Source organism: Vanessa cardui, chromosome 14, assembly GCF_905220365.1.
Source record: "Vanessa cardui chromosome 14, ilVanCard2.1, whole genome shotgun sequence".
Classification (NCBI taxonomy): Eukaryota; Metazoa; Arthropoda; class Insecta; order Lepidoptera; family Nymphalidae; genus Vanessa; species Vanessa cardui.
Genome location: NC_061136.1, coordinates 13285453 through 13299532, shown reverse-complemented (window position 1 = coordinate 13299532; position 14080 = coordinate 13285453). Strand labels below are relative to the sequence as shown.

The 14080-nt window shown below is 31.9% G+C and overlaps 1 protein-coding gene across 1 annotated transcript; it reads left to right on the top strand.

The window, feature by feature from the left end:
- Positions 1 to 5643: 5643 nt before the first annotated feature.
- On the top strand, positions 5644 to 13811 carry LOC124535358 (carbonic anhydrase 1-like). Its single transcript, XM_047111556.1, has 9 exons — positions 5644 to 5773; positions 7268 to 7315; positions 7462 to 7638; positions 8567 to 8693; positions 9094 to 9196; positions 9676 to 9788; positions 11524 to 11647; positions 12991 to 13163; positions 13635 to 13811. The coding sequence occupies exons 1-9, from the start codon at positions 5731 to 5733 to the stop codon at positions 13666 to 13668; spliced, it is 942 nt and encodes a 313-aa protein (XP_046967512.1). The 5' UTR covers positions 5644 to 5730; the 3' UTR covers positions 13669 to 13811.
- The last annotated feature ends 269 nt before the right edge of the window (positions 13812 to 14080 follow it).

Sequence of the window (14080 nt, the reverse complement as noted above, 5' to 3'; positions counted from 1 at the left end):
GTAAAGTTGTTACTTTTTAATATATATTATTTGTATGTATACTTTTTAAGACTGGAATCAGAGACAGTAATTACAGACCTGTTTCAATAGGTAAAACATATTTAATCTCAAACATATTTACAATTTGCTTAAGAAAAGTCACAGAATGCTATTGGACTTTTCTTTAATTTGTCAAAAGCATTTGATTGTTTAGAACACGAGACGCTTATTTATAAGCTCAAATACTACAGCATTAAAAGTAAAGCTCTTGGTCTCATTGTTTCATACTTAAGTCAAAGAGTCCAAAAAGTATTCATTAATGGTATAAAGTCTTATTCGTCTTATTCTGGATCTGCGTTAAAAATGGCTTTTCTACAAGGTTTTATTTTGGGTCCCTTCCTATTTCTGGTATATATTAATGCTCTTCCTTTCTATATTAAAGGTATTTGTGATGTAGTGTTGTGTCCTGACGATACTTTATTGTTCGTTAATGTGAACAGGAAATAAACTAACTATGAAGATGTAAACGGTGCATTATCACTGATAGGCAATTGGTTTACAGTAAATAACTCAGTTTTGAATGCTCAAAAAACAAAAGTTGTAGTTTTTACCATACCATGTTGGCAAGCAAAATAATAATATATCTATTAACAGTGGCCATCTTGATGTATCCGATAATACAGTGTTATTACGTGTTATTATGTTATAGCATTGGTTTCCAGACTTCAGTGGAGTCCTCATTTATCGTCCCTGACAGGAAGACTCAGCTCCGCAGCATAACTGGTTGTAAATATGGTCAACTAACTGATATTGACAACGCACGTTTAATATATTTTGGTTATTTTCACAATGATATGTGATATGGCATAATACTTTGGGGTAACGCTGCAGATATTGAATCTGTTTTTATTTTACAAAAAAGAGCAGCCGGTCTATTTATCTTGGAGCTAGAGACTCTCTTTTGAATTTTTTTTTAAGTTGTTAAAGCCTGTACCTGTTGTAAAAGTTGTAAAGTTGTACTTGAATAAAGTATATTTAGATTATGATTTTTAATAAAGAAACTGAAAACATGTTAAATTCTATAAATAATTTACTTCAATTTTGGCGTTTATTCTAACATAATGACTATATTTTGGATAATTTAATCACATCCCAATGAATTTACTTCTTCATCAACAAGGATTTCCGCAAAAAAACATACGTTAAAAATCCTGTAATAGAATTTAAATAGATTATGTAAAACAAAGATTAGCTTCGTCATATTTTAACTTTAAGTCAGTACAGAATTATTGGTAATTAATTTTTTAATCGCGCGGTATTCAGGCAATAGCTGTAAAATAACAATATAAATAAATACTTAAGATAATAACGCGTTATATTTTTATTGTTATTAGTAAAAATGTTTGAGATAAAAATATAAATCATAATTTTGTTGATAAAATGTTATCAGGCTTACGAAATAATGTGTTACCTCATTAATATGACTGTAGAAATTCATTCACTTGAGTAAAAAAGAACTGGCGAAATAAACTTGGCAACTTCATTTTGTCATTTTTTTATTTACTTTTTTCTAAGACAATCGTTTCTTTACCTAACTATATTTAGTTGATATTGATAGGTGGACTGGCAAATGGGTCACCTGCTAAGTGATCAAAATCAAAGTATACTTTATTCAAGTGGGCTTTTACAAGCACTTTTGAATCGTCATTTAACAATTAAGTGAAGCTACCACCAATGCCCATAGACATTGAAACTGTAAATAATTTTAAACATTGATTTTTTTTTTTTAATTTTTAACATTCATGCGTTCACAAGTGCTGTTTTACCGTAATGCTAAAAATGTTGGCCAATTTTATTGAACTTGGCAATATTAGAACTTCTAAAAAATAGCTGTCATCATCTGTCCTGTCATTATAAAGTCGTACCGAACGGAGGCGGCACACCAGTTATAAAATACCAAGCAGTTATTACCACTTACTGTACCTAGATTTATCAACACGTCCTGCGGTCTAGATTCTAAATATACCTTTGACTTGGGGTTTCAGATAACGTTATTATCTCGTTACGACCAGGATACAGCAGATCTTATTAATATTGTGGACGTTTTACTCTTTAAAATATGTGCATTGTTTAGCCATGATGTGTATCCGAACGCATGACATATATCCCGTGAGGGTGTGAACTGTAATGATCATCGAGTTGGTTATATATTTCATTGATTTATACTAAAACTATTATAGAATTTCGTGCTAATTTCAATCGAAAACTATCTAAAGACTAAGCCGCTGAAAAGAAATTCCATCCACTGAGATATCTAAGAACATTAATTGGGCAAAAATGTAATTTAGACATTTTTTAAACAAAAATAAATTATACTTAAATTCTAAACTTTATGAGGGAATATTCCAAATAACATAGGTTAAAGCCAAACTTATTTATTTACTTTCTGCATAGGTTGATTAAGTTATAAGAAAGTTATGTTTAACGTTAGAAATTGTATTTCATTTAATTACGTATAATAAAATAAACCTATAAAGTACCTGTAGTAAAAATTATGTTCGTACGAGTTTCTTTATATTTATCAAACCTTATTAAGACCCTGTTATCTTCAGACTTTTGCGTCCAAAGAATAATCACCGTGAAGTCATATTTCAGTGCTTAAAATTGCGCTGTCCATGAAACCAGTAGGTAATTAACCATTAGGAAAACGGAATTGAATATTAATTACACTAGTTTACACGGTTTTCATACCCCAGCTGAAAGTTGATATTTTATTTTGTGTTCAGGTAGAACTATCCAGAAAAAATAATAAAAAAATTCTGCCACGTCTGGTTTAAAAAATATTTATTTTCTTGAAGGGAAATACAAAAACTTTAGGATTAATACAAAAATAAATTAAAAATGACTAATTTTTGCTTTCTTTTTATAGTTATTTGAATCAGTTTCTCTTATGATAGACCAACAGTAATCCCCTAACATATTTTCATCCCAAAATCCTTAATGTCGTTCTTCGAAAGTCCTTAAATCTTGGTGGAAGAGTTCACCCTGTTCGTCACTCATACTTCCTAAGTTTTCAGGAAAAAAATTGAGATGAGAGTGTAGAAAGTGAATCTTTAATGACATGTTTACTCCCATATCAAGAAAGTTTTTCAATAAATTGTTAACAATTTCTTCATAATTTTCACTTTTTTTTATTTCCCAAAAAATTTTCTACAAGCATTTTAAATGAGTTCCAAGCAGACTTTTCTTTAACCGATAAAAGGTTTTCAAACTGAGAATCTTTTATAATTTTACGGATTTGTGGACCAATAAATATACCCTCCTTCAGTTTTCCCTCTGTAATGTTTGGAAATATTTTTTGCAAATACCGGAAAGCATCACTGTTTTTGTCAAGCGCCTTTACAAAGTTTTTCATGAGCCCCAGTTTGATGTGTAAAGGGGGTAAAGTGACGTTATTTGGATCGACCAACAGCTCGTGCTTAATGTTCATTTTGCCCGGAATATACTCATTTCGAACAGGCCATTCTTTCCTTACATAATGATGTTGTTTCGCTCTACTGTCCCACAAACAAAGGAAACAACAGTACTTCGTGTAACCACCCTGCAATCCCACTAACATACCGATGACTTTGAGGTCGCCGCACACTTTCCATTGATGTTCTTTATACTTTATTAAATTAATCAAAGTACGCATCGTTTCATAGCTCTCTTTACAATTCACTGCGTGTCTTATTGGTATGGAAGGTTTCTTATTTCCGTTGTGTAATAAAACAGCTTTGAGACTATATTTTGAAGAATCTATGAATATGCGCCACTCTGTTTTATCATAGTTTTGATTAATTGCTTCGAAAAGTCCCGGGATATCTGTGCAATAACAATATTCACCTTCTCTTTTGAAAAATTCTGAGTGAACTTTGCTTCTGTTTCTGAAAAACGTAACTTTTGTATCTGGTAGTAACAAGTTCCATTGTTGTAAACGGGAGCCTAGAAGCTCTGCTTTAGACCTTGATAACTGTAAATCTCGTATGAGATCATTTAATTCAGCCTGATTAATTAAATGTGGAGATTAATTAAATTTTCACCTCAAGAAAACATTCTTGAGGTGAAAATTCGCCAGAATCACTAGAAATCGACTTGAATTCAACATCACTGTTATTGTCATCTAATATATTTGCACTCGAACTACCGGGACAAACTGGATGGGGTAGATCTTTTGAATGTAAAATCGGCTTAGTAGCAGACGGAACATCGGCATAATACTTGCCTTATTTTTTTTGTTATATCCCAATGTCTTCGTAACACAAAAGTAACAATCATTTTCATGATTACTAGGTTCTCTCCATAGCATTGGCGAACCAAATGGAAGGTAAACTTTTTCTCCTGATGACCACTGGAGTAAGATGATTCTACAGCTTTCGCAAAACACATGAGGCACCCACTTTTTATCTTGATTTGCAACAGGAAATCCAAAATAATGAAGATATGCAATTTTTAACGAATCTACAATAGGTCTTCTCTTTTTTGAAAATATAAACTGTCCACAAACATAACAAAAACGGTCAGAATTTTGTTTGCACTTTCTGCTAGCCATTTTAAATCAATCCAAAGCAAAGTAACTGTCGTTTGAAGCGAACGAATAAACAATAAAATATCACCACCACGTCGGGTAGTTAAAAAAAAACAATTGACGGTAGAAAAAAATTTCGACGTGATAAAATATTTCTGCTAACACTTTTAGATTTAGGGAAGGTAGATTAACATATTGACATATATTCGGTTCGGGGTATAAAAAAAAAAATTTGTAAAGTAGTGTTATCAGTGATTAATAGACGACACTATGTAGGTGTAAGGATATCCAGACAATAAAAACGTCATGCATTGTACCAATGGTAAAGTTAAATTTGATGAGGAGTAGATTAAATCCCAGCTTTAAAAAACAAAAAGTGTTAGAGATTTTCAACCGAAATAATCTCCATAACAATTTACACCTTGGGAAGTTGGCAGTATTAAATTACCATCACGATTTTTTTTGGCATGCATTTGAAAGAGCGTACCGGTGAATTACAGGAGTGAATTAGTAAACTTGTTTTAGGGCCCCAAACATTCCACGTAACTTGCAAAAGACATTTTCCCCGTTGATTCCGACAAACCATTTAACAAAAGGCATTAGTGATCTGCGCGATATATATTATAGAGCAAGTTTACTTAACAGCCATGTCTAATCATTAAAGCCTACCATTCAAACTGAAACTCAAATAACTTTATTCAATATTGAAGCATTACACTTTCTTATTGATGTTCAATTGAAACATTACCACCGGTTCGGAAAAGAAAATACCCTGACCTGAGAAGAACCGGCGAAAGATACTCAGCAGGTTTTTTTTGTTTGTCTCATATATTATATAAACAATTTAATATGAGATGAAATAGTCAGGAGGCGATCGTTTCATTCCCAAGGTGTGCTATCGATCATAAACTCATTAATTGTAAAGGCTACCTTTTGCACACAAACGTTCCTTAATATTTTTTCTAAATTCTATTTTCCATGACTAACAGATGGTAAATATACCTATGTGAGATCGAGGTTATAACGACTCTGATATAGTTATGTTTGTATTTATCGCGGTAAATTAAAACATTGCAATACACAATGATGTTATTGAAAACAAGTTAGTGTTAGTGTAAATAACATGCATGCATGAATATTTTATATCATTTGTAAGGCGATTTTATTCACGTCCGTATTGAGATATGTTCGTGGAGAGAGTGTATATAATCGTAGTTCTATATATAGGTAAGTGTTTGCTTTCATACATGTATATTATATTATAATAAAATTAAGAAATAAATAAAATGAAACTACAATCAAAATAATCACTATTCAATAAACATAAGATATATCTCAATAAAGTATGCTAAGTAAATAGAAACTCACACTAACAGAATTTTAACTAGCTGTATTTTATAGCAAAATAATCATGATTCAATAAATATAAGAATTATTAATATTAAATGTCATCCTAAAATATCTTGTAAATTTTGACCGCGTGGTAGCAAGAATGCTAGCAGCATTTCCCCGTTAAATCGAAATTCCGAACCTCTGGGTAAAAACGAACCAGTGTCACCAATGGAGGCAATAACGCGAGGTGTTATACTTTTGATGAAGCTTTTTCAATCAATATGACTTACTACTGTTTTACAACTTGAAAATCTTGTGAGTATTGTTACATAATAATAAAACTGGAGAACACTTTATAAGGCCGAGTCGGGATTTGATTCTAGGCCCTTGAAATCTACAGCATTATTAATTTGCTACTGATACTAAAAGAGACTAGAATATACCATATACATACCTATTTATTCCACCTAATTTTTTTATTGTTATGAAAAAGATGTTGTTTTTTTCCGAAAACGTCGTTTTCATAAACTTTCTTTGCTTGCAATTAACAGAAGTGCTCTTCTTTTAAAAACTAGGTCAAGTAGACGTTTCGAGCGAAGTTTGTTGTATGTTAACTTTGACGTGTTGGAGCAAGTTTAAAGCGTTCACGTTTTTTTGGTCGATTTCAAAAGAGGAAGTTTTCATTTACATTTACTTTGCACATGCTCGATTTTTCAGAAAAAAACATAATACGTACGATTTTGCAAATTTGCTGTTATATTATTAATATATTATTAATATATTATTAATATATTATTAATATATTTGCTGTTATATTAATTTGCTGTTATTGACTTATGGGAAAGTGTAAACATAGACTAGTGTATTTTATATATAACTAATCAAATGATAATTAAAAAAGAAATTAAACAATATTACCAATTCCTAATAGTATTTCAAAAATGAAAGCATACCTTTCTCCTTTAACTTTACCTTTAGAACACAAATCATTAATCCCCCATTTTATCCCCGAAGGGATGGATTAAAGAAGTATAATTTGTCCATTCCTGTGACTCAATCTCCATAAAAAAAAAAACATCTCAGACAAGTCAGTTCAGCGGTTTTAGCACGAAGGGGGACAGACAGGGTTACGTTCACGTTTTTATTTACATTTACTTTGCATATGCTTGATTTTTCAGAAAAAACATAATACGTACGATTTTGTAAATTTGGTGTTATATATTATTTATGTTATATATTAGTTATATTTATCTATTCGTATCATATTATGACCGAAAGGTCATATTTACAAGCAAAAAATTATAGTTGACTTAGGACTTTTTTGTCAATTATAGTATTTGTATTTATAGTATTTGTATAAAAAATTTTTGATAAAAATTATTTTTTCAGATTTATTTTCATGCATTACGTTTTACGGCCCTGTTTGGAGTTACCATGGTACGTTATCATTTCAATAGTGTATTCTCCCAAAACCTTATTTGTGTTCTTGTGTACTTTAGTCAAAACTATAGATGATAACTATGTCATAAACTCGTTATATTAAGTCAAACTTTTGGCGCTTAGTTTGTGTGTAATATTTGCAGATGAAAGTGCATGGCCGGGGGGATTTTGTAAAAAAGGGGGTAAGAGACAGTCACCAATAGACATCCAGACTAAAAAGGTCATTAAAGACTTCGACAGGCATTTTATTACAAAAGGTCGACTCAAGTTTATTGGTTATGATAACGTCCTATCATCTGGGATCAATAATGGCCATACAAGTAAGTATAAAACATCCTATTGTCTTTGATTAGAGTATTAAATTTTTATTAAATTTTTTGACTAGCGGGCTATTTAATTTTTGCCACGCCTACTTTTTTTTGCAACATTTACGATTTATGCCCTCATTACATCTGTTTTTTCCCGTCATTAGTATGATTATAAACTAGGTGATATTTCTGTCAGTTACTAGATTATTTTTCCAACCCGCTATGTAGTGACGAGTATACGGATTACGGACGTAATGTGTATACATATAATTAAAAGTTTTTTTATATTTCTGTAAAGTAATAACAAATTTGGGCTAAATTTGCCGCCCCTCTAAATCTGCCGGCCTAGGCTCCAGCCTACTTAGCCTATTGGTAAATCCGCCACTGAGTATACATAATATTTGACAGTACACTAGAGCCAGGATTCTGTAACAACTGAACAAGATTATGACAATGACTATGTTTGTAAACACATAAACCAGCAGATTATATATAGATAGAACCAGCAAAAATTAATTCGGGAACCAAATAAAAATAGCCTATTTGCAATCAACGTAACAATGTCGTTGTAATGTATTTACATTATTTATTTACTTTAATCGGTTCTATTCATATCATATTATGACCGTAAGGTCGTATCTACCAGCAAAAAATTATAATTAACTTTAGGATTTTATCAACAACAACGACAACAGCCTGTAAATTCCCACTGCTGGGCTAAAGGCCTCCTCTTTTTTTGAGGAGAAGGTTTGGAACATATTCCACCACGCTGTTCCAATGCGGGTTGGTGGAATACCCATGTGGCAGAATTTCTATGAAATTTGTCACATGCAGGTTTCCTCACGATGTTTTCCTTTACCGCTGAGCACGAGATGAATTATAAAGACAACGCACGCATTCTTACCACTGGGCCATCTCGGCTCTCATTTTTATATTGTAGTTCAGTTCAGTACGGAAGGCGATCCCGACATGCATCCAAGAATAACCGGTGGACCACTGAAGCATACATACCGCCTCGAACAACTACACTTCCATTGGCTTTCAGAGCACTCTATAAATGGAGCTAAGTAAGCCTACTAATACTTAATCAAAATCAAGTAATAATAACATGATAGATATACCTTATATTAAGCGATATATTCAACCTTCTTGACGATCTTAATGCCCAGCAAGCAGCTCGAAAAAATGCCAACCCTTTATCCAAATTTTTTATTGCACAGTTGGTAAAGTTTTGATAGACAATTCTTAAATAAATAAGACAACTCATTCACAGCGTATTTTTTAATATTTTTTATTAGATAATCATTGTCAATAAGTCGAAGAAATTTTGATTCCTACCAGTCTAATTCTGCCATCCTGCACACTAGCTCGAGTTCCATGATTTAAATCGAACGGCTATATCAAAGGAAATATAATTCAAAAGTCTACAGTCACCTAAAAACTGTTCAAAAACAATAATGTTTACAGGTTTCCAATGGAACTTCATTTCGTACACGTGCGGGCTGACCTGAATGTTTCAGCAGCATTGAGAAAAAAAGATGGACTGGCAATACTCTCCGTATTTTGTAATGTAAATTATATGTTAATATTAGTACGACCGAGTGTCTGTAATATTGCAATGAACTCAAAAATTCATCGAAATATGACGATAACTGTTGATGACGTTGGAAAATATCAGTGATTTACTACGTTACGCTACGTTCGCCGCGTAAACCAATAGAGTTATGATGAGTTAGACATGATTTAGATATGATTTTGCTTGCAATTTTAAATTCGTAAAACTATTATTTTAATGATTTATTTTGTTCTTTTTTTAAGTTGTACAAGTTATGTTCCTTAAGTTGCACATTATGACCGATTCTTGCTCTACCTTATTCCTTAATGGAAGTTCCCTGGAAGAAATCACTCTTGGTAGACCAAGACCATAGTGAATACTTAGAATTTAAATGGTTTTCTTTTATATATTCTTAACAAATTCTATGCAATAAGGACTTAAAAAATTACAAGCAAATAGGTATATAATTCTACATAGATTTTTTTGGCTCGCAGGTCCAACCAGAGCTGAACGAAGACCAGTTAGAGGCGTCTGAACAGATCGTGCAACACATTCCACTGTTAATGAGGACTGGAGACAGAGTCAGTGGAGTTATTTTAAACTTAAGGTAATAAACATACTATCCACCATTAGGAATGTAACAAGTTCGGCACTTAAAGAGATAAGGTATTCGCGTTCAGGATTCTTAACACTTAGAATCTTAAGTTCTATGTACTAGGGTGTATTTTTGTATAGTGACCTCATTCGTGTAAGGTTCTTATTTACTCGCGCTAGTTTTTAAATGATGATGATGTCCACCTGAGCGATTTAGGTCACGGCCACATGTGAAGGTCATGTTATAGCACGCAAGCGCACTCCCTATTTCCTAAATCTCTTAATTATGGGATGTCTAAATTTCGACACGAACAAAGAGTTCAAGTCCAGGAAGAGATGACAAAGCGCACGGAAGTTTCAATTACCAGACTCCAGGATGCTACTGTCACAATAGAAAAACCGAAAAAAAATGCTTTTTAATCTCCAAGATTGATGCCCTAGACTAATAAAGTAGTCACTAAGATGTACATAATTGTAATATAAAATAATACTCTGAATTTAACTCTACTAAATTTGATACCGTTTTGCCCGGAAAAATCTAAAAAGTCTGTGCAACAAACAATGACACTTTTAATTCAATTAAGTTAAAGAATTAAAGAACAACGATCTTCATTTGTTTTACTTTTTTAGTACGTATCACAACATTACAAATACAAAATTATATACAACATCGGTATATTATTTTATATATTATAAAATAATATACCGATGTATATTATATACATCAGTGAGGTTATCGATAAAAACAAAAATAGGAAATTCACGTCTTTCAAAACAATAGTCATAATAAAATGGGTAAAATACAAAGCTCAGCTGTTTATATTATAATTATCTATAATTATTTATCATACACTACATCCTTCTTTCTTAACGACTAAGACTAAGACTTACATATATTGGTTTAGTAGTTTTTTTATAATATAACGTCTTCATTGTTTGAATACATAGTGTTGTCAAAACGAGCTAAACAATGAAGTATCCAGGAATGTCGCCATATTAACCAAATTAAAAATGATTGTCAATTTCGTTACATTACCAATTTTAGGGCTATTAAAATTAAAACGAAATGTCGGAAACTGTACAAGTTCAAAGACATAAAACCGTTTAGCATTAGGGATTAATAATTGGGAAATTACTGGTCAAAATTAACATTACAATCCATAGACGGTTTCATATAACACCTATTTTTAAAGCAGTTTATATAATTTCGATGTATGTATTGCAATCAAATACGTAAATCACTATAACATGTTTTTATTCATTACAAGTAAGCACGAAATCTAACAAAACATTATGGGAAATGTCAATATAAGAAAAGTGAAGAGTGAAGAAATGGAGGAACAAATAAACATTTATCTTTCCCGTTTAATTACGGCCATGAACTGATGAATCTATATTTTAAAAATTATAAGGGACTGATCCAGGAGAAAAGTGTCAAGGGCGAATCGCACTCGACGTCATCGAATTCGTTGCAGCAGGGTGGCAGGCGAGGCATGGCCTTAACATTCAATCGAGTTCGTATAATTCATCTCATGCTCGGTGGTAAAGAAAAACGTAGGGAAACTACATATGCCTAATTTGAATGAAATTGTGCCCCAATAGTACTCCACCGACCCGCATTGGAACATCGTGTCGAATTAGGCTCTCAACCGTCTCCTCAAAAGGGAAAGTAGGCTTTAGTTCAATAGTGGCACATTTACAGGTCTTGCTATTTAAATATTTACATCATTGAAGTAAATTTGTTTCAGGCAGCTTCTAAGTCCGAAATTAAATTCTTACTTTACATACCTCGGGTCGCTGACGTCGCCGGAGTGCAACGAAGTGGTAGTCTGGATTATTTTTGACAATCCTATAAACATTTCGGATGTTCATGTGAGTATTAATTAGTATACGTAATTAAAGAATAAAATAACGAACTGTAACTACACAAGGTTGACGAGCATATGCGCCACCTAATGGTAAGTGGTCACCATGAGATGGTAGAATAACTAATGAGTGGGTGGTATCTACACAGACGGGCTTGCACAAAGCCCTACCACCAAGTAAACACAATCACACAATCGAGAATCAATAGAAAATAGAAGAATGGCTGAAAAAGATACATCGATGCCAAAACTAAACTTTACTTCATCTAAGTAGTCTCTTACACGCACTTTTGAATCATTAGTAATTATACAAGATTATTTTAAATGTAAAACGACTTTAAGTTTGAAATTATGAATCATTCTTTTCATCAATTAAAAAACATTATCTGGAGCCTTAACTTACACATTACTCATAAAATACTCTGTCGACAAAGAAACCACGCAGTAAAAGATATTAGCGGTACACATACCTTAAATAAATAGGTCAATGGAAAACATTAAGTAACATTCCTTCATTATCACAAAGTTGTATATATGAATGCAAATATATTTCACGTTACAGTAGTACTATTATATTACATACTAAAAAGACAATATGAATCAAATTCACAATTTCAATGTAAAGTGTGTAAAAACTGATAGCTATTCTCGTAAATGGGGAAACTTTGAGTTTTTACGCACATTACAGAATTCCTTTCTTTACTAAATTCATACATAGCTATAGAGGGTAAGTTATATGCATGAGGGTAGAGGGAGGGAGGGGAAGAGGACCACCTAAGAACACATGTGTATGTATGAGTATGGATGCAAGAGAGATGGATGTGAACTATGGCGAATTATAGTGGAGAATGGAAGGAATGGACATTCTGCACCGGACTTCCCAAATACTCCTAAGATTGGGACACTGGTAGGAAAAAAGAAGATATAAGCTTGGCTAAAATTGGGAAATCAAAGTCATGTCAAAGTTAAAAACCTTTATTCAAAAAAGAAGTGAAAAGAAGTCTACACTTTCTTATTGATAGTCAAAAACCTACCTTAGGAATTTAACACCTCAGACCTGAGAAGAACCGGCGAAAGAAACTCAGCGGGTTCTATTTTTTAATGTCATGTTACAATATACAATAACAAACATATTTTTGTTATTTGAATCAACCTGGAGGCGATCATCTCATTCCATAGGTGTGCAGTCAATAGAGCAGCATTTTCTGCTAAAAAATACAGTATCGTCAGATGAGCTAAATGAAAGCAGAAAGTTTACACGTGTTACAAGGCTGTTTGATTTCTTTGTATGCCCAGTCCAGTATGTATTGAACCGCTCAATTTAATATCTAATTATATTATTTTATTCAGTACAACCTCTTCGGTAAGGTGGGCAAGGGTCATCACAACTTCAGAAGTCAACAGAAGATAATTCATCATCAGGTGTTTCAGCCTCCGGACGAATTCATCACCACACCAAAAGCTGTGCTCATAGTTACTGATATTTTCAGACACGTTTCACAGTTCTTTCAGAATATTACCAGGCAAGATTTTAAATCAACATTTTTATTATTAGGTATAGTTATAAAAAACTAATATTTTGTTCAGGTATTCTCGTGAACAAGACATTCGTAGATAATGTCGAAATATCGAGCTTCTACAATAAAAATAAAAAACATAATAAATATCCCGTTTTTGATAATTGTAGTTACAGCGTCAATTGAAGTAAAGAAAGCAGTTTTTATATATATATAAAAAAAAAAACAATTTTTTTTTAAGGAATGTAATAATTTATTTATTATGAGAAGGCCTCACCTCACCTGTTAAAACTAATTTGATATATTTATATCAAAGTCCTATCCTGTCCTATGTGTTCTCTTTAGAGTACAAAGTAAAATATTTTTGTATGTGACTTATGCTCAAAGTAAATTTAAAAAAAAATCCAATTTCCATTTTTTCAATCAATCTGTTAAATACAAGAACATTGCAAATTGCATTTTTGTCATCTTTTTCAGGTTCGTGGTTAACGGATTTACATCAGAATATTAATTGAAGTCGAATTAACTAAATCATGGCCGTTACAAAATATTCCAGTATTTTCATGTTGTACGTAGAATAGTAAAGATGTTATTTATTACAGTTATTTTATTCATGAATTTTTAATGTTCATTTAATGGTTGATCAAAATAAAACACTATTTTAATTAATCTATTTATTTTTCTATAATATTAACAACCACTATTTAACACGCCCTCGCATTTAAACATAACAAATCAATCAAGGGAATTTGATTTTTACATGTATGAATTAGATACTAGTTTAGCGTGAATAAATTAAAATTAAGTAGACAGCATTCACACATATACAAATCTATAACAAATTATAAAATACAATTAGGGTATTTTTTCCAAGAGTATCTACAGAAATAAATGTACATAAATGGGTTATAGTAAATAACTAT